The following is a 23,473-nucleotide window of genomic DNA, read 5'->3' on the forward strand; positions in this document are numbered from 1 at the left end:
TAGAGAGTTCAGCAGCAAACAAATCGCCCTGTAGAGAACTCAGCTACAAACAAATCACCCTGTAGAAAGATCAGCTAGAAGAAGTTACCTTGTAGAGAGTTCAGCTATAAACAAGTCACCCTGTAGAGAGTTCAGCTAGAAGAAGTTACATTGTAGAGAGTTCAGCTACAAAGAAACTACCATGTAGAGAGTTCAGCAGCAAACAAATTGCCCTGTAGAGAATTCAGCTACAGACAAATCACCTTGTAGAAAGATCAGCTAGAAGAAGTTACCTTGTAGAGAGTTCAGCTACAAACAAATCACCCTGTAGAGAGTTCAGCTAGAAACAAGTCACCCTGTAGAGAGATCAGCTTGAAACAAGTCACCCTGTAGAGAGTTCAGCTAGAAGAAGTTACATTGTAGAGAGTTCAGTTACAAAGAAACTACCATGTACAGAGTTCAGCTGCAAACAAATTGCCCTGTAGAGAATTCAGCTACAAACAAATCACCATGTAGAAAGATCAGCTAGAAGAAGTTACCTTGTAGAGACTTCAGCTACAAACAAATCACCCTGTAGAGAGTTCAGCTAGAAGAAGTTACATTGTAGAGAGTTCAGCTACAAAGAACTACCATGTACAGAGTTCAGCTGCAAACAAATTGCCCTGTAGAGACAAACAAATCACCCTGTAGAAAGATCAGCTAGAAGAAGTTACCTTGTAAAGAGTTCAGCTACAAACAAATCACCCTGTAGAGAGTTCAGCTAGAAACAAGTCACCCTGACAAATTACCCTGTAGAGACAAACAAATCACCCTGTAGAAAGATCAGCTAGAAGAAGTTACCTTGTAGAGAGTTCATGCAGCTACAAACAAATCACCCTGTAGAGGGTTCAACTACAAACAAGTCATCCGGTAGAGAGATCAGCTAGAAGGATCACCTTGCAGAGAGGTCAGCTACAAAGAAATCACCCTGCTTCATCTTTTCTTCTTCCTGTAGTAAAGAAAAAATGACAGGTTAAAAAGCCCTAAAGCCGGCCATAGGCCGGCTTTGGGGTATACAAATACAACAAGAAGTGAAATCTAATCCAAAACAGCCAAGCTGTAAAAAAAGAGTGCGGCCCTGAGAAAGGCTATGGTGAAAAAAGATGTGAAATCCAAGGTGGCAGCCAAGAAATGGCTGTGATGGTAGGTTTATGGTAAAAATTTTATTAACAACAATTCAGGTGAATTTGGTGCCACTTGGTCTTGGCACAAAATTCACCTGAATTGTTGTTATTAAAATTTTTACCATTAACCTACCATCACAGCCATTTCTTGGCCGCCACCTTGGATTTCACATCTTTTTTCACCATAGCCTTTCTCAGGGCCGCACTCTTTTTTTACAGCTTGGCTGTTTTGGATTAGATAATATATATGCATGTAAACAGAAGTGAAATCCATGCAAAAACAGCCAAAAGAAGCAGAGCCTTCAATCTGGGCTATATAAAAAGTTGTGAAATCAAAAGTGACAGCCCAGAAATGGCTGCAATGATGTTGATGTTAATAAATTTTAATAATGGAGAGAGTGTTTTGAAGACCACACCTTTTTTCACACCTTTTTCACAGTTTAGCTATGTGTATGGATACTTTACACCAGAAACAGTATACAAATATCTTAGTATTAAAGAACAATACAATTCCAAGTTTTTGGTGTCACAACAATATGCCAAAGCATGCAGTGATTTATTACTACATATGCTTTTACTAAAGTTGTAATCTTGCCTTTTGCTGCATTGCTGAAAATTAGCCTTCTATAACATACAACATATAGGACAATTACCACATAAAATTGTTTATAGAGTTTAATATAGTTATGCTGTTTCTACTAAATTGCAGCATTATCCAACATGATGACTTTGTACGGAGACTAGTTGAGATATACAACAAAGTTTCTTTGACTAAGCAGCAGGTTACTACATGACAATATTGCATTTACATATCTGTAACTGCTTTATACCATTTTACACCAATGTTGTTATTGCTTTATCATTTCAAAACATGTAGTATACTAGTCCAGCCCAATATAAATTTAAGATAAACTGCACAGCTTGTAGTAGAGAATGAACATTATTAGTAGCACATTATTGAGGGTAAACATTGTCAAAAATTACCAGCTTATGATCATTGTATATATATGCCACAGAATTAGTATTGAGTTAATGCATCTTTTTTCACGAAGCAAAACTAAAGTTATAATGTCACCACATTTTGTTGACTTAATTATCACTTGTTTACTGTTGCACAGCCTATCAGTATTGCAATTCAACGATGTGACTATTTGCTCCACATTGAACACAGTGAAGAAGCAGACAGTGGCATTAGAGTAGCACCGAAACTTGTAGAAATGAACACTATTGCTCCTGCTTTTGCGGCCATCACTGAAAATGTTGCTAATGTCCACAAGTAAGGATAAACTGTTATAGGACTATCCAGTGATAATGATATATTTAAACAGAGTTTTACAAGTTAAATATCAAGATGGTGACTTCAAGGAGCAGTATAGAGGACAGGTGTGTAACTTTACTGCCTTTTAGATATGTATTAAAGTACATTATAATATGTTGAGAATTATACCTACCTTGTGTGCATCTATTCCCTAGTACTATTTTTGGTTTTTCTTTTACCTACAGTTCTTTATTGTCTGTTTGCATATAGTCACAAGAATTAAAAATCCACTCTGTGATGTTGATTTGCCAGTTTATTTCCAGCTGTTATTTAGTACAACACTACTAAACAGTAGAAATTATAAGGTTTGCATTTTCCTGATGCCCACATTCACGTGCCTTATTGGATACAATCAACACCTTCCAAGTAACCCAAAGTTCTTCTAATAAGTTTTAGAAAATATACTTACTGTCTGACTAACCTAGCTAGCTAACTAACTAGCTGACTAACATAGCTAACTAACTATAACTAACTAACTAACTAACTAGTTAACTAACTAACTAAATAATGTCCTTCAGACAAGCCTAATCCAGTAATGACTACCTTGACATTTAATTTAAACAATGTCCATTAGGTTAATAATTAATAAAACAATGTCCATTTGGTTCCACTTGGGGGTACTTAGAGATAATAAGTCACTCTCTAGGGTTCCTATGGATACAAATACATGAAAATAGTAAGAAGAAAATGTCCTGACCGCCTGGCAGACTCCTGTAAGCGTTCGAGCATTAATTGGATGGCTGCAGGTTCGAGACTGCCCAGGTCCAGTCATGGATTTTTTCTTCTTTCTCCTACTTTTCAAACATACTTAGTACAGTTAATATAAACATCTTAGGCCTTTATAAGGCCTTCTGATATACAGGCTCTGCCTTTACCAGGTACTTTAATCATAATAATAATTTAAGACATTTGCTTTAACTTAACGGATACTTGTATTGTAGCACATGAGTGGCTTAATATATTGTCTATCATGTAATATGAAGTAAGAATTGTCTGTAATGCCTCCAAAAGTTGAAATAGGCAGATCATTTCCAGACATGCTTCAAGTTTGTATGTAGGCTTGTGTAATTGGTTGAAAGCAAGTACTGCTGATAAATAGTATTAGGACATGGGTTTGTTGATTACCGTGCAAGGGTCGAGTTGTCAATTGACCTTGGTTGGTCAATGACATCTATACTTTAGCCATCATATGGCCTAAAAAATAGGGATTAAATTTAGAAATCAAGTGATAGTCTTCATTGTTTCACCCAGGGTTGGCAATATTATCACCTGTATGTTATGGTGTACAGTATTGCAACCATTTTTGAAAATGCTGCAATATTTTGTGCAATATTATTGTATTTTCTGCTGACTTACCAAGTGAGAAACTGTACTGACCATGCTAAAGAAGTCAGATTGTCATTTAAATACTTTAGGGTCACAAATATGCACTAAATCAATTGATATGTTGAAAGAATCTTGTACCAGATTTTTGGTTGTATGAATGCAATAATTATTTACAACACATCAATATAAATGTCTTTGATCAGGCTGTAGGACCAGGTGTCCAAAAGCATTAATAAATTAACTAGTGTCTGTTTGGTTCTACTTGGGGTACTTAGAGATAATGAGTCATTCTCTAGAATTCTTATGGATATAATTACATGAAAATAACAAGGAGAAAACATCCTGACCGCCTGATAGACTTCTGTAAGCGTTCGAGCGTAAATCGGATGGCTGCAGGTTCGAGGCATCCAGTCATGGATTTTTTCTCCTCTCTACAACTTTTCAAACGCACCTTATATAGCAAATGTCTTTGAGCAGGCTGTAGGACCAGGTGTCCTACAGACCTTTGCTGTAAAGAATTAAAAAAAAAAGTTTTGCTGTGTTATAATTGTGTTACATGATTTTTAGTACTGCCCAACCCTATAATTATAGTTGTGATGATATGAACTTTTTATATGTAAACAAGTTGATGCTGTGCTACCTCTACACACCAGGTGTAAATACTGTACTATATTCCTTAATTAACTAACACACAGCATGCTACTGAATACTGTAACTATGTTTCTTGCTTTGTTTTGTAACAATACATAGAGTACATTAAAATTGAATACATTTCATAATTCATCATTCATTTCATAATTCATCAATTACATTGCTATGTATTGTTAAGGAAGTGTACCGGACCTTTAGCAAGCCACTATAAACCACAAATTATGCATAGAATCAAAGTATCTGCTTAACTGTTTTATGGTTCATATGCAAATTCTCTACACAAAGCCTCATGGCTACTCTTAATTGTCATTTGTATACAAGGCTTTCAACTCAAAAAGCTATGTACTTCCTGGTAGCTTACAAGACCTGTTACAGTACATAGGCTAACCCTACTGAACTTTTTCACTTGATTTCAGTGACTGGCTACACTCCTTCAAGTAAACACGATGAAAACAGAAAGCTAAGCTTTGTTATAGTGCATGAACAGCCTTTATTCATTGAATGAAGGTTTATTTTCTGTAACTCAAAGCCTGCTTGTTCATGTGGATGTTGGACAGACATACTGACATGCAGATATGCAGACATGCACTAGACACACTCCGCCACCTGTGGGCGCATGCCTTGTTGAAAAATACATGTAGTGTTACTGCTGGGATGCAATTATTGTATGGATATTTTGTTGCAATAATCGCATGTAGAAAATACCAGTACTGCCCACTTCATCCAATAATTCTTACTGTAATTTTTTCCTTTACATTTGTATGTACTGGTTTGTATAAAGGTTTTAGTTGGTTAGACAGTAACTCCAATAAAGCAGTCACATGTGCCTCACGTGTTCCTCTACGTATTGAGTTTTTGGCTATGCATATCTCTGATTGGTCACCTAGGAGTTTTTGCATCTGAATGTTGTCAACCTATTTATGATGGCCATGTCTGACACTGTCACCATCATGCATTATTTTGTGAGATACATGTAGATCACTATGTACATGCACATGTGTTAGATATAATATATTATAAGTAAATGCATTTTCTGTATATTAACAGATTTTAGATCCTGATGCAGTCTCAATGGTCTGCCGTGCTATGGCTATTGCCTGGAAAGAGTATGGACAGCCAAAGTGAGTACACACATCAACATGTTAATGATGTTATACTGTACCTTTTGTTCACAGGGCAGCTATATTAATGGTGATAAATGAGAATGAATCAAATATCTTTGAGTTAGGAAAGTTTGAGCTTAAACTGGCCATTGAGTAAGTCTTAATTAAGGTATCCATTAAATTTTACACTTATTCAATTTGCTTCAAACCACCAGTACTGGTCATGGATTTTTATACACTGAAAGTTAAAATTTGATTCTGACTCAGTGCACTTACAGGTAACTAGTGGAATAGTATTGTGTAAGCAAACATCAAACAATTATTGACCAAGGGTACATGCAGTGTTATAAACCATATCTGTAGTTAACTAAATGATCCATTGTCCTCATATGTATACAGAAAATTCAAGGTTGTTACAGGATACATGCATGTAAAAACTTGTGTAACATGCATGTAATATGCTTGTCATAAGTTTGTTACACAATGGTGCTAGCAAATACATTACACACATGTGACAAAGTGTCATTGTTGCAGGAGTGCTATTGTTTCTGGACCAGATTTGCTATTGTTTCTGGACCAGATTGCTGACTCATGTCCCCTGCTTTTGTTTGTGGTCTGTCCATAGGTCCTCTCAATAATACAACATATAACTAGGTGATTCAGCATCCCTTGTGAATATGTTACATGGAGGGTTGGGTGGGAATGAAAAAGTCTTTGTGTATGTGTGTGTGTATGTGTATGTGTATGTATGTATGTGTGAAGATGTAATTTCCTGAAAGCATTTTGAAGTTATTTCTCAAAATACACCTGTGCATATTATACCGATGCTGTCTACTGTATCATTTTTTCTGCTCAGGTACCAGATCAAGGTTTTAAGACACACATTTGGTGAATTAGATAATGTGGCTACTATCAAGAGTGATAACAGATTAATAGTGTAAGTATCAGCGGTGGAGGAGACACCTTTTTCAGGGGGAGGGGCTGGGGTGTAGCTAGGAGATGATGTACCTTAGTGTACAAAGCAAACTAGCATGCAAATACTGTAAAAGACAAAGTGTGTCCTGTATATTGCGACATAGTGGTGTGCAGGACACAATTTATTTTCTATAGTAAAGCATGCCAACCTAGAGGGGTCTGGGGGCATCCCCAGGAACTTTGAATATTAGACCCACTGAGATTAAATCTGATAGTGATTTTAGCAGTTTATCAGAATACAATTAATATTAGCTCCACTGTTGTATTAGAGTGACTGCTCTATTAAAGTATCTTGATCTTAACACATTTATATTGGTATCTAGTGGACTTAACTATAGGTCTGTGGGCGTGCCCCCTCCCTATAGGAATTTTTGTGAATTAAACTATCAAGGTTGAGGTTTCAGCTGTCACCATTAATATTAAATTTGTTGACTGTTGTATTAGGGTGACTGGTTTATTAGGGTATATGAATCTTGATGCAGTTGATTCACTGGAATTTCAGGTAGCTAAACATGATACAGTATAATAGTAGGGACCACAAAGGTGTGGGCATGGCCCATGAAAAACATCACCCAAAAACCAGCCTCACATTTCCCTGACAACGATGAGGCAGTATTCGTTAAGTAAAACTAAACCCAAACGAGCCTTCAGATTGATCTAAAACGAGTTCAATAAGTTGCTACGGAATTTTAAAAAATTAAATGGAATTTTCTACTGACTGACTGTCTAACTGACCGATGCTTTCAGACAAGCGTAACTCAATAACAGCTAAGCCTTTTAACAACTAGTATTTACTATTTTACCACCGTTTCTGAGGTGCAAGTGACATTTGCTGTGCTGTAAAATGATAGCCAGCCTTCTTGGCATCAAAATACATATGCATATGGTTAATAACAGCAATAATGAAATTAGAGGAGGTGGGATAAAATGGAATGCAGGCGGGGATGAGAAACAATTATCAAGTTTGCCTGACCTAATGGAAATCATCTGTATTTTTCATAGTGGCTACTTTGATTGAAGAGGTGCTTTTTGTACTGTGGCAAGCATGACTGGACTGTAGTAGGAATTAAATTTGTGTATCTCCCTTGTTTTAGTACTTTTTATTGTTCACTATATACGTGATTCCTAAATTGTCCTCACACCTTTATAATTTTCTACAGAAATGATACTGAGATTGCCATAGTCTACTACAGATCAGGATACCATCCAAATCTTTTTCCTACTGAGAAGCAGTGGAGTGCATACCTGATGTTAGAACAATCCCAAGCTGTCAAGTGTCCTCCAATTTCTCATCATCTGTGCACACTTAAAAGAATTCAGCAAGTCTTTTCTAATCCAAATGTTCTAGAGAGGTATGCTATGCACATACAGCTACATGTGTATTAACTACACATATTTGTATTTTGACTATTAAGAATGCTTAATTTATACAGAAACATATAGTACATTATTATGTACAGTTGGTTAGAGACTCTCCAGCATTGAAACTGTTGCAAGGACAGTATTTGACTTATACGGATTATCAATATCTACACTGTTTTATGCTTACTGAAGTGGCTACATCAGTAAGTATGGCATGAATGGCTATATGGATAAATTAAAATGTATAAGATATGACTATGAGATAGAATTTCAGTGGAACACTCAATGGCTAAGAAATCTATCCAGTTTTAGTGCTAAGATATAAGGAAAAGGAGTAAAGATGACTTTTCAAACAAACAGTTAATATTTCTTATACTGCCAAATTTTGATCAAACCAGCCATCCTTGAACGGTTTTAAAGATTTATTGTATAATTACTTACTGTTGATTGCAAATCTAGTCTTTACTGTATATCTGTGTGTCATATACTCTGTATAGAGTCCTAAACGGTAATAAAAATGACCATAACGTCCACCCTAATGTTAAAGCTACACTTTAGACACATAATTTTATGTAATTATAATTCCATTATTCAGCTTTTTTAATGATCCAACTATGCTGGAAAGAATAAAGTCAACCTTAGTTGGACTATACCCATTAGATGAGGTATGTAATGCTGTGTGTTTATTAGAGATGTACCAATTCACTGATCGAATTGGTGCTGCATGGTATGGACATAAGCTCCTGCTAGCTATAGACTATTTGAGTGATATTGTGCTGATACTGATATTGTGTGGAAAATCCATTGATATGCTGTTATAAAGATAATGTGTTCTAGTGTATAATTCTGTTTCGACTCATCAGTTATGTAAGCATAAGGGTAGACCCATAGACTCTGAGTTGTAGCACCTGAGTGAAGAGGGCTTGAAGGTTACGAAATTATGCAGAACCCTGTGTTTTGATGTCCCACAAATTTAGACTACAGCACATTGTAGCCCTTTAACAACTGAAATGTGCTGGTATACCTCCCTCTAATTAAATAGTATTAATTTAATGTCATGTGCTGTATTACCAGTGTTACAGGCACATAATTACTGTGTTTTGTATACCTACTTGAGAGAGGTATCTACATATGTTGAGATGATAACAAGGATCCTATAGGATTTAGGTCCTGATAAGTAGCCAGAATTTGTGGTCTAAAATGTTACAAGACAGTTTTTGATGCCCACATAATTTCCCCTCTGATACTGAATCAGTAATGAGTGAAACAACTCATAAAATATGTATTGGATTGGCTAATGTTTGCTAGATTGGTACATCCCTGTAGTGCTTATAACTAAGATTTGCAATGCTTTTTCAGGGACCTGAAGGTGACGAAGTGATTGAAATGGCATTGAAGAATCCTGAAAAGTTTGTTTTAAAGACTCAAAGAGAAGCTACTGGTAATATACATATCATCAACACTGATGTCTAATGTACTTACTTACAGAGTTGGGGATAACGCGCTACAATTATATACAATTGTAATTGTAACATACTCATTGAAAATACTTTATACTAGAATCATAAGTCTATTTAATTATTTTGATGTTCAATTTGTCAGTGGCTTGGAGCTGTGCCCCCAGCACCATAACTCACTACCACATCTGGAAACCACCTTTGAAAAATCCTGTATATTCCCCTACGTACATGTGGTCTAAGCTCTCAGGCCATACCCACACCATGGGCATAGGGCGGGATACCACATTTGATTCAATGTGTGCACTATGGTCTCACCTTTTATCTTGTCTTTAAAATCACTGTCTTTCCAGACCAATTATGATGTCAAGTCCGTAAACTGTTAGTATAGAGGATATAATTCACATGGTTCCTACATTTTAAAAAGTCCAGATTAGTTCTCACAAGAAACAGTGCAAGATAAAGCCAATAAGCTTTCATGAGTGGCATACAATATCTTCTCTATCATATATTAGGGATCATAAAGAACTGGGCTTTTTTGTCACCCTAAAACCAGCCTTAATTTCCCCTTTTGACAACTTAGCAGCATTGGTTAGGCACAGCCAAGTCCAAAAATGTCTCTGACCAACCCCAAACCCTTCCAAAATATTTCTAATGAGTTTTTAAAGTTTTCTATTTAACAGAATTTATGCTGACTGACTGACTGACTGACTGACTGACTGACTGACTGACTGACTGACTGACTGACTGACTGACTGACTGACTGACTGACTGACTGACTGACTGACTGACTGACTGACTGACTGACTGACTGACTGACTGACTGACTGACTGACTGACTGACTGACTGACTGACTGACTGACTGACTGACTGACTGACTGACTGACTGACTGACTGACTGACTGACTGACTGACTGACTGACTGACTAACATGCTCCAGCCTAGCATAACTCATAAACAGACAAGTAGAAGGAAAATTTAGGTCCATATCAGGACACACATTGTGTGTGGTGCGACCAATGTGTGCAGACGCGTGACAGACAAGTGTGTATTTTACAGGAACCAAGAAAACGCATTTGTACTCAGTAACGGCTGAGCAAAAATAGCTTGTTTTTTTTTTCTGTGCAACATCCCTCAGGGTGGGACATCTTCCATACCAAGTTGGTCTGGCCATCTTTGACATATTCTCCTTCAAAGTTTGTCTTATTTTCTTCATATTTTTCTTCGTGTTCTTTCCTTTATTTCACACCACTTACAAAATTTACCATAACTAGTGCAAGCCTTATTGGATTCTTTTCATATTTGGGGAGGGTATAAAGAGTAGCAATTCCAGGAGAATTTTAAAATTAATCGAAATGATTTTTATTTAGCATAGCCTTGTGCAGTGTTCCTTGAGGATCCCATAAACACTTAGTTTTTAAAAACCCATTATAGGAGTAATAAACATTTAAAAGGTAAAATATTTTCTCCATTGAAAAAAGTCCCAAAAATGGCATAATTTGAACAAAAGCTTATAACTCAGCTTTGTAAAAATGTTTCAAACTTCTGTTTGTTTATATAAATACCTTAATACATGGACTACAGTGCAACCGTACAAAGTTCACCTCTATAGAAGGCCACTAAATAATTGCATGCATTTAGCATCTTGCAGATGGGACAATGGTGGAATAGCACACCAGTCACTTCCACCCAAAAGCATAAAAGGAAGTAGTTGATTTATAGTTGCTATTATAATTATTTTGTACAGCTCCTTGATAGCTACAAAAATGGTGCACCAAAAGATAAGCTGTTTGTGTTGACTTTTAGCATACTAATGTTGAAAATTACATGGACAATAATGTTCACCTTTGGTGTAACTAACATATTTCCAGTCATGTCTTGCAAAGAAGACATAAAATTGTGGTAGATACAGTGGCGGATCTAGAAATTTTCAAAGGAGGTTTCAGGTTTAGACATTTGGGATATTCTTATGTGGGCATTAGTAAAAGTCACTCACACTCAGCATGCTCCAACTAGGGGGACCTAGGGGCATACCCATAAAATTTTGAAAAATTAGCCTTCTGAGATTGAATTTGGTAACACTTACATATGATTGAATGGCATGGTGTTATTTTCTCTAGCAGTGGAAATTCTAAAAGTTGACACTCAGAGGGAAAAACAAACTAACTGAATGCCTTCCGCTAGAAAATTTTGACATCTTAGCTTTACCTGATGTGAAGAAATATTGTAGGTGATCATGCATGTTGAAAGAAAGCTGATTATTCAACCTCTAGAAGTTGCAGTTATGAATCTGCATGCATGATATGCAATGCATGGGGTGCAACATAAAATTAATGTAGTATATAGCTAGTATGATTTCATGCATCCAGAAAACTTCTGATTAGTTTATAGGTATAGGTTCTCCTAGGCCTACCAAGCTTTGGAGAATTTTTGAGAATAGTTAACAGGTGTGGATCCAGACTTTCAAAAACAGGGGTTCCACTCTGGAACATGGTAATTGCTGGTAGCTTCAGTCTAGCTAGCTATAGCTACCTCAGTATTAGGTAGCTAGCTAGTGATAGCAAAACATAATTACTCTCCAGCGATGTTTCACTGTCAAATCTTACCATTGCATTAAAGCCTTTAGAATATGCAAGTGAAACCTTTAGAATTAGCATGTAGTAATTGGCTTTAAACCATGTTTTTAGAGGCACTAATTGCGTATGAAAAGTCTGCCTTCTGACCCCTAATAGGGGTGATGCTAGGATGGCATCAAATGATTAACTAGGTCGTTAGCTTTATTATTATAGCAAACCTGAATTATACACTTGGCTGCTGGTCTACAAACTAGGTAGTTCACCCACTCTGTAAACTGATTTTGGGCACACACCTATTTTTCAGAGGGGGTTTCAGCTGAAACCATTGCAACCCCCTGTATCCGCCCCTGAGATATATTGCACAATAATCTTATAATTGGCATAAAACATATCTGTAGCAGGAAACTAACAGCACCATCATATTACTTGCCCCCAGAAACTCTTAAAACGATCCAATTGTTTGATCAATCACTTGTACGGCAGTAAATAGACTCTCCAATGGAAGGCTTATGGAAATGCATAATTTACTTAATTCTGGAATTGCTATAAAGAGCATAACATAGTGCATTTATCTCCCACTTTGTGAACAGATTGGTAAATGTGGCAAAAAACTATGGGCAATTTTCAAAAATTACAAGTGCAATATTTGTCATGCCTGCAGGGTAAACTATTGACAGAAACCAATTAAAACTTAGTAAGCAGATAGGCTGGCCATCTAGTCTCGTGTGCCATATAGTTTTGTGTGGGGGCAGCAAATAGGCCATCTGGTCACTGTTGCACACTTTCCGCCATTCTGTGAACACACTAGAATGCAATTATATTACATCATGGTATTGTTTTGTGCCAAGGATGATGTAATAATCATGCCAGTTACCTCTGTGAGCAGAATAAGGTGAAAATTGTACTCAGGCTGGTAGCTAATGTCTTGGCAATGTATTTGAAACGTTGCTGAAGATCTTCCTCAACTATTCCACCATTTCACAAATTTGCAGCGAACCATATTCATCCCTTTATCAATACTTTTAAGATGCTTTTAAGAGCTCTGTACTAGATTCTAAGTCCATCACATGTGTAGAAACAGCCTGTAATCTCATTACATCTGTAATCTAGATTCAGTCCTAAGAATTTAAACAATTTGTGTTTTCTGTCATAGAGTCTGCGAAGCGATCTGTTTGGCTCAGCCAACATTTTGGCAGTGCTCACGGAATGTGTACAACAGTGACCAGATGGTTTATTTGCCAACCCACACAAACCATCTGGCACACAAGACTACATAGCGCAAACTTTTTTTGTGATTTGAAAGTACTGAGAGATTAGCTAAGGGGGTATAAAGCAAAAACCAAACATGTGAAACAAGCTTGATTGAGATACTCTAATAGAACAGTCACCAAGAAATGGGAGAAAAACAGAAAAAAATTGTTCAGGGTTCAAACAAAAGACCTCCACACCTAGACATTTAAACCCTTTACCACTCTGCCACTGCTGTCAGTTGCTCATCTCATGTAATTTCTACCTTATAAATGAAAGTTCTAGTGTACTACACCAGAATATTATTTCATAGATCTATCCATGGAAACTTTAGACTGTTACATTCTGTGTGCATTGTATCAGAAGTGCTCAGGAAATATGTGCACTCTTTTAGAGTACTAATAAATAGTCAAATAAAATAAGTTAACATACATAAGCGTCACTCGATTGAGATAGACCTACTCTAATAGAGCAGTCAGCCTGGCTGTGATTTGTTGTCTTGCCTACCAGTTAAACCACTTATGTAAGCTACTTGCATGTGTCAGGTATCTTTTGTACAAACCTTCAAGAAATCTGTTTAAATATCAGTGATTTACAACTAGTCCGGCAGACAGCAGGGTGAAGTTTGCAAAAATTAATGATCTATAGTTTATTTTAATGCAGTTTTGGATTGTCCTGTACACCTAAAACGATATTCCAAAGCCGGCCTATGGCTGGCTGTGGGGTATACAAATACAAAAAGAAGTGATATCCAATCCAAAACATCCAAGCTTTAAAAAAAGAGTACAGTCCCCAAAAAGGCTATGGTGAAAAAAGATGTGAAATTTAAGGTGGTGGCCAAGAAATGGCTACGATGGTAGGCTATTTTGGCATGGATTCCATCACTCACTACTTTACATGTGCTCTATTCAAGGTCCAACAAGGCAGCAAGTCAAGCTGACGTAGAAAAAAGAACTTATACTGTTTACTTATATCTAATCCAAAACAGCCAAGCTGTGAAAAAGAGTGCGGCCTTCCAAACATAGTTTAGTATGAAAAAGATGTGATATCAGAGGTGGTGGCCAAGAAATGATAATAATATTATGCCAATTAATTGTAATGTCACAAATTAAGTGACAGTATATTATCATTGCAGCCATTTCTTGACCGTCACATTTGATACTAGCCTATTATGGGAAAGCCGCACCCTTTTTCACAGCTTGGCTGTTTTGGATTAGTTACAGTATATAATTTGAACAGCTAAGCCAAATACATATTCAAAATAAATATATTTTGATCTTTTCAGCTAAGTGTTACTTGGATGAGGATGAGGACATAAGAGAAAAGCTAACGCAAATCCTAAAGATGGAGTCAAGGGTTACATATACATTGATGGATCGCATTAACTATCCTACACAAGAATATGCGATGGTTGGTAATGACAGTAAACATCACTTACTTCAGACGTGCCCTGAAATTGGTATTTTTGGTGTATTTGTAAGGTTAGTAACAACCAAGGCAATTTACATAAGCACAGTGGTGAATCTGTTATTCAGTCACCCATATGGCCATACAGTGATCATTCGATTAGAGTAGTTTGTCTACTCTATTGGTGTAGGTGTATGTGTTCATTGATATACATTATCTCTAAAAGCTTCAAATTTATTTGCTGGTCAAATTATGTTACTTATGGTACTTTCATGTGAAATTGTGTGTTTGTGCTGTGTGTGAATTTTGTCTGTTGTATCTATTAGGCATGAGTCTATTGTAACTACCATTTTATGCCATATAATAAACTCATGTGTGGCACCCTTTTGGATTCCAATGAATGTCTCCCATCTTGGTCTTGCCTTTTCCTTTCATTTGTTTGTTAATGGTTTCTATCTCTTTTATAGACTTTTAACCATTAGAAAAGGATTTTACAATAATATTATACCTGGTCTAGCACTTCTTGTTGCGGATTTGTGAACATAAAGGCAAGTCAGTGCATTTTAATGGAGAATAAGGTGATAAATAGCCTATACGGTGACTTGTAGCTTTAGCCATTGCCGTGTTGACAGAGATGATATTAATTTTATTACCAGATACCTACCTTTTGGGCACACACAAAGTTGTAGGAAACTCAATTAAAACTTTCAGCATTTTTTAATGCTCACCTGGACTGGAATTACATGCATGTAAGTGCATGTAAGTGTGGAAGTGAACAACCAGTATGCTGCCATTTTAGCATGTTTATGTATTGGGTTTTGTATCATTATGTTCCATAATGATAAATTTAATGCATCACCTTGCTCATGCTATACAAATACTTAAATATGGTGCTTGGCCTCGATACTAATGAAGTCCTTGGCCTCAATACTAATGAAGTGCTTGGCTTCACCTTGCACTTTATTAGCATCTCAGCCACTCAACCCATGTTTATTGTTTGTATAGCACTCATGCAATGCAGGATAGGACAGAGCGTTGCGGTGCAGTAATATGAACACGTGGTCAATAATTTACTACATGCAGGACATGTGGTCAATAACAAGTACCAGTGTGGTCAGTAATTCCCACTTTGCATGGTCTCAGCCTGGCATGTAGAACATTAAAATGAATCAGTTTATGAACATGTACCACAACTATGGAATAACTGAAATATAGCTAAAGCAGATTGGTGAAAACTGAACGTTTGTTAGACCTTTCTTCAGTGAGATATGATTCAAAGGACTAAACTTGATTGACAATTGGTTACTTATGATGGAGTGAGGCGAGAGGTTTATTGGGGTTCCAGAAACCCCCTCTAAAATTTGCAATTTGCATTTAGTTGTTGCAGCAGGAGCACAAAATTAATATCAACATTTAGCAGCATATGCAAATGTTATAAGCACTGAATAAGACAAGGATAGTGCAATGCAATAATCTTATAGTAAGGCATGAAGGATATATTGACTTCTTGTGATTTTGGATCCAGAGGGGAATATTATTTTAACTTTGTTTAGTACAGTATTTCCTACTACTCTATTAGAATACATTTAATTGCTCTATTGGAGCATTTTGACACTCGTTATGTGTCTGGTCCTGCCAGCTTTCCAAAATTGACCAGGTGATCAGGATTTTTAGAGGTAAGATCTTCTCCTTGTTGCAGAACCGATTGTTATAAGTGTAGATAGATAATTTAGGAGGATAATTGCCATGCTTTGTTTTCTGTAGTAAACTGATCATTATAAGTACAGCTATCACTTATGTGCTTCAAATGATTTTGTGGCATCCATATACAATTGTACATTAGAAAAAGTTAATACTGAAAATTAATACATTGACATAGTTTCCTTGCTTGAAGGAGATGACAACTGTTAGTCGGAGACTTCTATACTCAGGTTTAGTTACACATGCATACACTTGGTTACATAGCAGGCATGCACAAAATAGTAGGGATGACCAACAACAGCTCAGTATAAAGCTAGCTGTATACATTAGCTACCAGTTGAATGAGCTAACCAGGCTGGCTAGTTACAAAGCCTGCGAAGCAAAAGCGGTAGTTGACACTGTAGAACTTGCTCTTTTATCTTTGGACCATAAAAACAATGAACTAATAACTTCACAATCATAAATCTGCAGATCACATGGTAAACTTTAATTAGAATCATGTGGTAAGGCAGTGGCTACTATGCTTAGCCAGAGGAGGTTTGGTTATGTGTCATTAAACACCTCATGATCTCAAAGAAAAGTTAATCCATTCAACCCCAACACCTCGGTATTGGTATCAAGTATTCTATTGTGCGATTGATGTCGATAAATTGCAGTTACCAGTATCCTCCTATCAGCGGTCCAACACTTTGTGTGGCTTTTATCACCAAGAAACAAACAGTACATTATGCATACTTCTTGTGAATGTGACAAAGGACTTCATAATAATGTTGCTAATTTTAGGTGCCATGTTTTATTGTGTAATCACACATTGAAATACATCATAGGACTATGATGCATGACCAACCTCCTCTGATGCTTAACTGATCTGTACTGAAGATAACTATGAGTCCTAAACCATTCTTTGTGTTATAGAAGTATGAAGTAGTGCAGCTAGTTTGTTCACCCATACCATCTATGGTTCATCATCATGGCTGTCACTGGCCACTTTGCGTAAGGCCTTTAGTATAGCAAAGTACAGGCTCAGTTTGGACTACAAAAGGCTTTAAGCTATATATGGTATAGAGGTAACTACTTAATGGCAAACTATTTCTGTATGAAGTGATTGGTATAAAGTGATTGGGTATCAATTAGGACTGTAGTCACGTGGCCATAATGCTTAGATTTCTATTCAGACTCAATGGGTATGGTACATACCCTGTTTGATAGTGATATATGTATATACAGTGGAACCTCTCTTATTAGTCGCCTGAGTTGGCCAGCCATTTCCCATATTTTAATATTAACAATTACGGTATTTTACACTAGTCGTTTTATTACATTACCTACTAGGAATGGAGAAAAGGTGTTGATGAACTCATCAGCTGGTTATTCGGTTAGACATGTATCACCCAACATGGATGAGATTAATTCCACTGGTGGTGCTCTTAGCTCACTGATGCTGACTCCAAGTTAAAATCACTCACATTAGTATAGATGGATGATGTATTATGTGTAATATATGCTTGCTCTTAGTAGTTTCAGTGTACGCATGTATAACAGGATTTATGCATATCAACAGCTGTTGAAAATTGTCCAAGTGTGAAAGTGTTTAATACCTTTTTTGAATTCTAAGCTATCACTATGAACACAAATATATAATTTGATGGCAAATGTGTATACTGCTACAGTATGTCACTGCATATGTTTGAGCAGTTTTTCATAGTCACAGTACTTGCTTGTATGTGTGTGTGTGCACGTGTGTCACAAAATAATTAACATCAAATAGAACAGCAGGTACTGTATTTACAAATCACTCAAGTTATACGGTGTATAAAAACGCAGAGAAAGTTTCAGGTCCCATGCAGTTGTAGCTCCTTTCGTACATGCCTATACTACATGTTGCTGGAGGATTACACTACCACCTAGTTTATCATGTCACACATCAGGGGTGACTATGTATACTAAAATTTATGAATTCAGGCTTACTGAAAAATGGAACAGAAGCCTACATTTCTTTATTCCTTTATATTGTACTGGACAGCTGATGCGTCCAGGGGGACCAGCCCCAAGAAAATCAAATACACAGGTACAATATGAATAGCTAACTACTTACATACATGTAATGACTACAAATAAACCAACTGACCCATTAAATGGTGGGGTGAGTGGTTCCAATCTTCAATTGTTCTAGGGAAATAACTAAATTATATCACATGCATTTGTGGGCTATCAGTAGTACACCCTTTCATGGGCTTCACTCTCAGCTTTATCAGGAGCTTATAAGTGCCGCATTGCAGCAGTTCTTGTATCAACTATAGCGATGGGAGACAGTGATGGAATTATAGCGTGTGAGACAGCAACAACAGGAGAAGTGTTGCTAACCAACCTAACAAATGGGCTAAAACTGTTGATCCATGACTAGTACTGCTCATCTCGTGCTGCACATGCAGCACTAGTGAATTTGTTTATAATGACAGAAGCCCACTAAACAGGTGTGTAGGGTGGCCTGTGTGGTTGGTGAGCTTTCAACACTATTAGTGGTGTTCAATATAAAGTAAGTTTGGATTTCAGCACTGTTACCACACAACCTCATGAAAGTTTCACACTCCTTTGCGTCTTCGGTGCTTATAAGTTCCTGGCTTTATTTAGTAAAAAGATTATTGTGATTGATTGATTTTAACCTTTCAACAATTGGCAAAGCCATTATTCCTACCATAAAGAAGTAAAATCATTTTGTACAACACACTGTACAGTTACAATGACAAATAACTAAGTGGCACAACGCAAAGCAATTACAGAACAAAAACAATGAAAACATATACAGAATCAGTTACTGATTGGATAGTACAAACATTCTTGCACCAGTATAGAAATAATTGTACGTATATGCTGATTTCCTTTAGCGACAGGGATAACTTTATGTCTGAAAAATTTATGAGGAAAAGAAAAATGACAATGGGTAGAATTTACAAAAAATACACTGGAGTACTGATACCACATAGGTGCATGATTTGATTTCCAAATTTTATAGGAAAAAATGGTATATCTGTAACAGAGATGAACTGACTGTACATAGCACAGATGCAGCAGATATTTGGAGAATTTCATCCACTGAAAGTAGGCAAGGTACTCAGTAATAGTGTCATACATACAGAGATTAATAATTAGCTGAACAGCACAATTCTACAGCATAATTGCATCCCTGGTGTAACCAGTGACCTCAAAAGGAGCTTAGTAAGCTCTTCTGGGAGAAACCACCAACTAGAGTTCACTAGATAAAGGTAATAGGACAAGAGTAAGGAAAACTTATATTATAGGAATTTTTGCAAATTATATATAGCAGGGATAATTACAATAAAAAGGGAGATCATTACCTAAAGTAAATATATATATTTTCTACTTTAGCCCATGTAAATGCAGTAAGCAAGGAATTGTAGAAGAGAACAAGGAATTGCAATATGAATAAGAATGCACCATTACACAACAGGGAGCAGGTCCAGAGGATTTAAAGGGTTCCATGGAATGGCCCCCCTTTTGGAAGAGCCATGATGAGCTGGTGCCAAGTTTTTCTCAAGTATAATACACAAAAATCAATTGATCAGTCAAAGAAATCTATTGCAAACCCTTATATATAGTGACAAAGCACTTTACCTCTCTTTATTGCAAAATCACTTGAAACTGCTACTGCAGCATCTTCATATGCAATAGGAGCCCTAAAAATAATTATGGTTTATTGAAATTACTTCTAAAGGCTTCAGTTGCATTTCTAAATGGTAAGATTCAACTGGAGGTAATTAGTTGGTAGCTATATATACTGTAGCTGAAATTACCATGTTCCAGAGTGGAACACCCTGTTTTAAATACCTGGATACATCTGACACCATCTGACATTTCATGTGAATTGGCCCTCTGGTTAAGTCAAATTTATGAACAACACATCATTTATTGTACATGTATGATGGGAAAGTTTGACAAGAGAAAAGGTTGACAAATCAGTTAAATTTGTCAACTTTTAATTTGTCAAATGTACACTAGCACACCAAAAAGTACATGTTTATATGATTTCTTGATTTTCATCAAAAATTAATTATTTAATGCTGATGAAGTGTGGATTCATTGACAACTTCTCCTTCTGTCCTCATACAGTAATCTCAGTCTACAGACCACCTTCAGAGGGAGATCCCTGACTTTCACAAGGGGGGTTCCACTCTGGAACATGGTAATTGCAGCTTCTACCTAGCAGTAATATTTCATAGCACATAATTACTCTCTATAGTAATGTTTCACTGTTCAATTTTACTATTTAGGCCTTTAGAAATGCTTTAGAAGTAATTTCAATAGCTTTAAAACATAAAACGATACTATTTTTTTGAGGCACCTATATAATTTTTGCACATGAAGATGCTGGGGTAGCAGTTTCAATTATTCTGACTGCTCTATTACAGGATCTGTTTGTTGATGGCTGGCACTTCCTTTGTAGCTGAGGAAGTAGGAATATAAAAACATGTCTGTATACTGTACAGAATTAGTCTAGTAATGATTATAGCCATACACATTGACTGAAATAAGTATGTAGAATTATGTAACAGTTATACCACGGGCACGAGTGCTTTGCCTGATATATATATGCACAAGCCCGAGGGCCGCAGGCCCGAGGGAGAGTGTATATATACAGGCAAAGCATGAGTGCCCATGGCATAACTAATATGTTCTACTTTAGCATGCATGCTTGCCTAATTGGCAAAATCTTTAGTTGCTATACCCTTCTCTTATATAGGGAACTAAGTAAGCTGTGATTGTGGGATTGAATTTTGTCAAACAAACTGTGATTGTGGGATCCAATTTTGACAGTAGTTTGATCAGTTTTACTTTTGCTAATATAACAATTTTAAGAGACTAGTGTTAATTATGTTAATTCAATTACTACATTTACAAAAGAAAAAAATCTACTGTTGATGTATTAAAATTGAATCCCACAATCACAGCTCAAAATTGAATCCCACAATTACAGCTTGCTTGCTTCCCTATATATGAGAAGAGAGATAAAGTATAACATCAAAGAAATCTAATGATTTCTGGATATAGTGTGCACTCCTATTAGGTGTGCAATGTCTCGAGTTAACGAGATATATACGCACTGGCTTAACAAGATATATATGTTCTATACCATATGCGTATTTTGTACCATACGCGTATGGTACATACCATATGCGTATACGCGTACGGTACAGCCATACGCGTATGGTACGGAAAATCGTACCATCTGAGTATAGCTAACCTGGTATGCGTATAATATCAAGCAGAAGGTTTTTACACTGCCTTACCTATTGACTACGCCTGATGGCACTCTGCTTTCATTTCTGTTCGAGGGAGGGGGAGGGGCTAGTCTTTCTGTTCATTTCATTTCATCAAAGTATCTGACATTTCATCAAAGTATCTGACAGTTCCACAAAATACATGCAATAGAGCCATCACCCATATAATTATGATGGTTTATGTAAGCACCTGTGGATTATTTTCTTGATGTCTTCTGACTTTTGTATATATTGATTTATTGCCTCATCCTGCTGTCTACTGCCTTATTTGTCATGGATTTCCATCTTGCATTTTTATAATAAATGACTTCATTTATCCACAGTGTAATTGATTTGAAAGTACACAAGCTGCTATACTGTATATGTTCTTTAGAATAGTTGAGTTAAAATGACCAGATTTGTGAACAGGTACCTTTTCCACACATTTTACATACCAGAAAACAAAATGATGTAACACTTGACTCCTTACACTGATAAACTTGCTCTTAGTATCAAAATGCAGATAGATACTAGTAGCTACTGTACACTCATGGATAATTGCATGCAGGCATGCGCAATTATAAGGTATATGTTCAAAAACTTATGAAACCCCGAATTTCAAAATATGCATGGGTCAAATTTTGTCTGTGAAAAAGTTACCTTTTTGCAAATCCAGTCACAAATTATCTAGCTGTTGCATAGCAATTTCACACACTGACAACGTGTGGTAAATTTTAATTTTTGTTTCTTCTTCCACACAGTACATTGTGGCTGCAATTGCTATACACATATATTGCTTCTTATTGGATTCATGATCCATTGTTGATACAATGAAAATTCAAAAACTAGGCCATTATTACAAATGCTACTCCTCCTTCATATCTATAATAGAGTTAATGATGCATGTAATGTAATGATGTGACATGATGTAATATAATGTAATTTATGCATACCTGTAACATTATTATTGTGTACTACTGTAGTTGTAAGAGTTAGTTGTTATTGTGTACTTTCAGTTATTGATTAATAATATTATATACAGTAGTCTGTTTTGCCTATAAATGGTCTGCCTACACTTCCCTACAATTAGAACAATACCCACACATAATATTATGTGTTTACAAATACTCCTGAAGATAGTCAAAGATTAGTACAATAATTAAAAGCTATATAGAGCGATATTACCCAAAACTCTACTAGGGGTTTCTCTATACTTGTATATATGAACTTTGTAAAAATGTGTTTGGGTTTAAAGGTGCCCAATTATCCCTTCAACATAAAACAAGAGTAGTATGCTCCTTGTCTTACTCAGAAACTGAAATTTGAAGTTTGATCTTCTAAAGCATTATTTAGGACAAAAGACATTCATTTCTTTTAGGCTGTAGAATTGTGCCAGCATATTGATATTCACGATTTTTCAATGAATATAACTGGAATGCATACACTAAGCCAGTAGAGGTAGCATTGTAGCTAAACATAAACATAAGATTTTGATATAATTATCCATATACTGCGCATTCTGATTGGTTACAACATAGCAACCATATTAAATAATTTGCATCCATTGGCAAATGGAGCCAATTTTTTCAGGCATATATATATTATTTCATTAAATATTTTATTCTATTGTTGCTACATATAATCTATTGTTTACCTTTAATTTGTTAGTACACTAGCTTCCACTTAAAAATGGATATTTATATGCCTGGTGGCACTAAAGGTGTGTTGAACAGACAATTTTAATCAGATGAGCTCGAGAAATAATGATTGCTCAAACAGAGGAAGACCTGGAGAATGTTGATACAATAACATTGAGGGAGGTAGCAAAGAGATATAACTGTAGAGAAAGTAATGTTTTTAGTTTGCAAATTAATGTAAATCTGCATGGCTGTAGCTTAATATAGCAATATTAGACACGCTATACTCTAAG

The 23,473-nt window shown here is 36.2% G+C and overlaps 1 protein-coding gene across 2 annotated transcripts in view; it reads left to right on the forward strand.

The window, feature by feature from the left end:
- The window catches only part of LOC136248268 (glutathione synthetase-like), a 29,679-nt gene extending 11,789 nt beyond the window's left edge, over positions 1-17,890 (forward strand). The window contains exons 2-13 of one of the 2 annotated variants that reach the window (XM_066040066.1): positions 1,852-1,924; positions 2,261-2,418; positions 2,471-2,525; positions 5,325-5,399; positions 5,485-5,558; positions 5,613-5,693; positions 6,397-6,477; positions 7,676-7,867; positions 8,473-8,542; positions 9,237-9,318; positions 14,445-14,640; positions 17,600-17,890. In XM_066040066.1, coding sequence (XP_065896138.1) covers positions 1,852-1,924; positions 2,261-2,418; positions 2,471-2,525; positions 5,325-5,399; positions 5,485-5,558; positions 5,613-5,693; positions 6,397-6,477; positions 7,676-7,867; positions 8,473-8,542; positions 9,237-9,318; positions 14,445-14,640; positions 17,600-17,723 — 1,261 coding nt within the window. In that variant the 3' untranslated portion in view covers positions 17,724-17,890. The remainder of the gene's footprint in view (positions 1-1,851; positions 1,925-2,260; positions 2,419-2,470; positions 2,526-5,324; positions 5,400-5,484; positions 5,559-5,612; positions 5,694-6,396; positions 6,478-7,675; positions 7,868-8,472; positions 8,543-9,236; positions 9,319-14,444; positions 14,641-17,599) is intronic. The other variant, XM_066040067.1, reaches the window with a different exon arrangement.
- The last annotated feature ends 5,583 nt before the right edge of the window (positions 17,891-23,473 follow it).

Source organism: Dysidea avara, chromosome 3 (genome assembly GCF_963678975.1).
Source record: "Dysidea avara chromosome 3, odDysAvar1.4, whole genome shotgun sequence".
NCBI lineage: Eukaryota > Metazoa > Porifera > Demospongiae > Dictyoceratida > Dysideidae > Dysidea > Dysidea avara.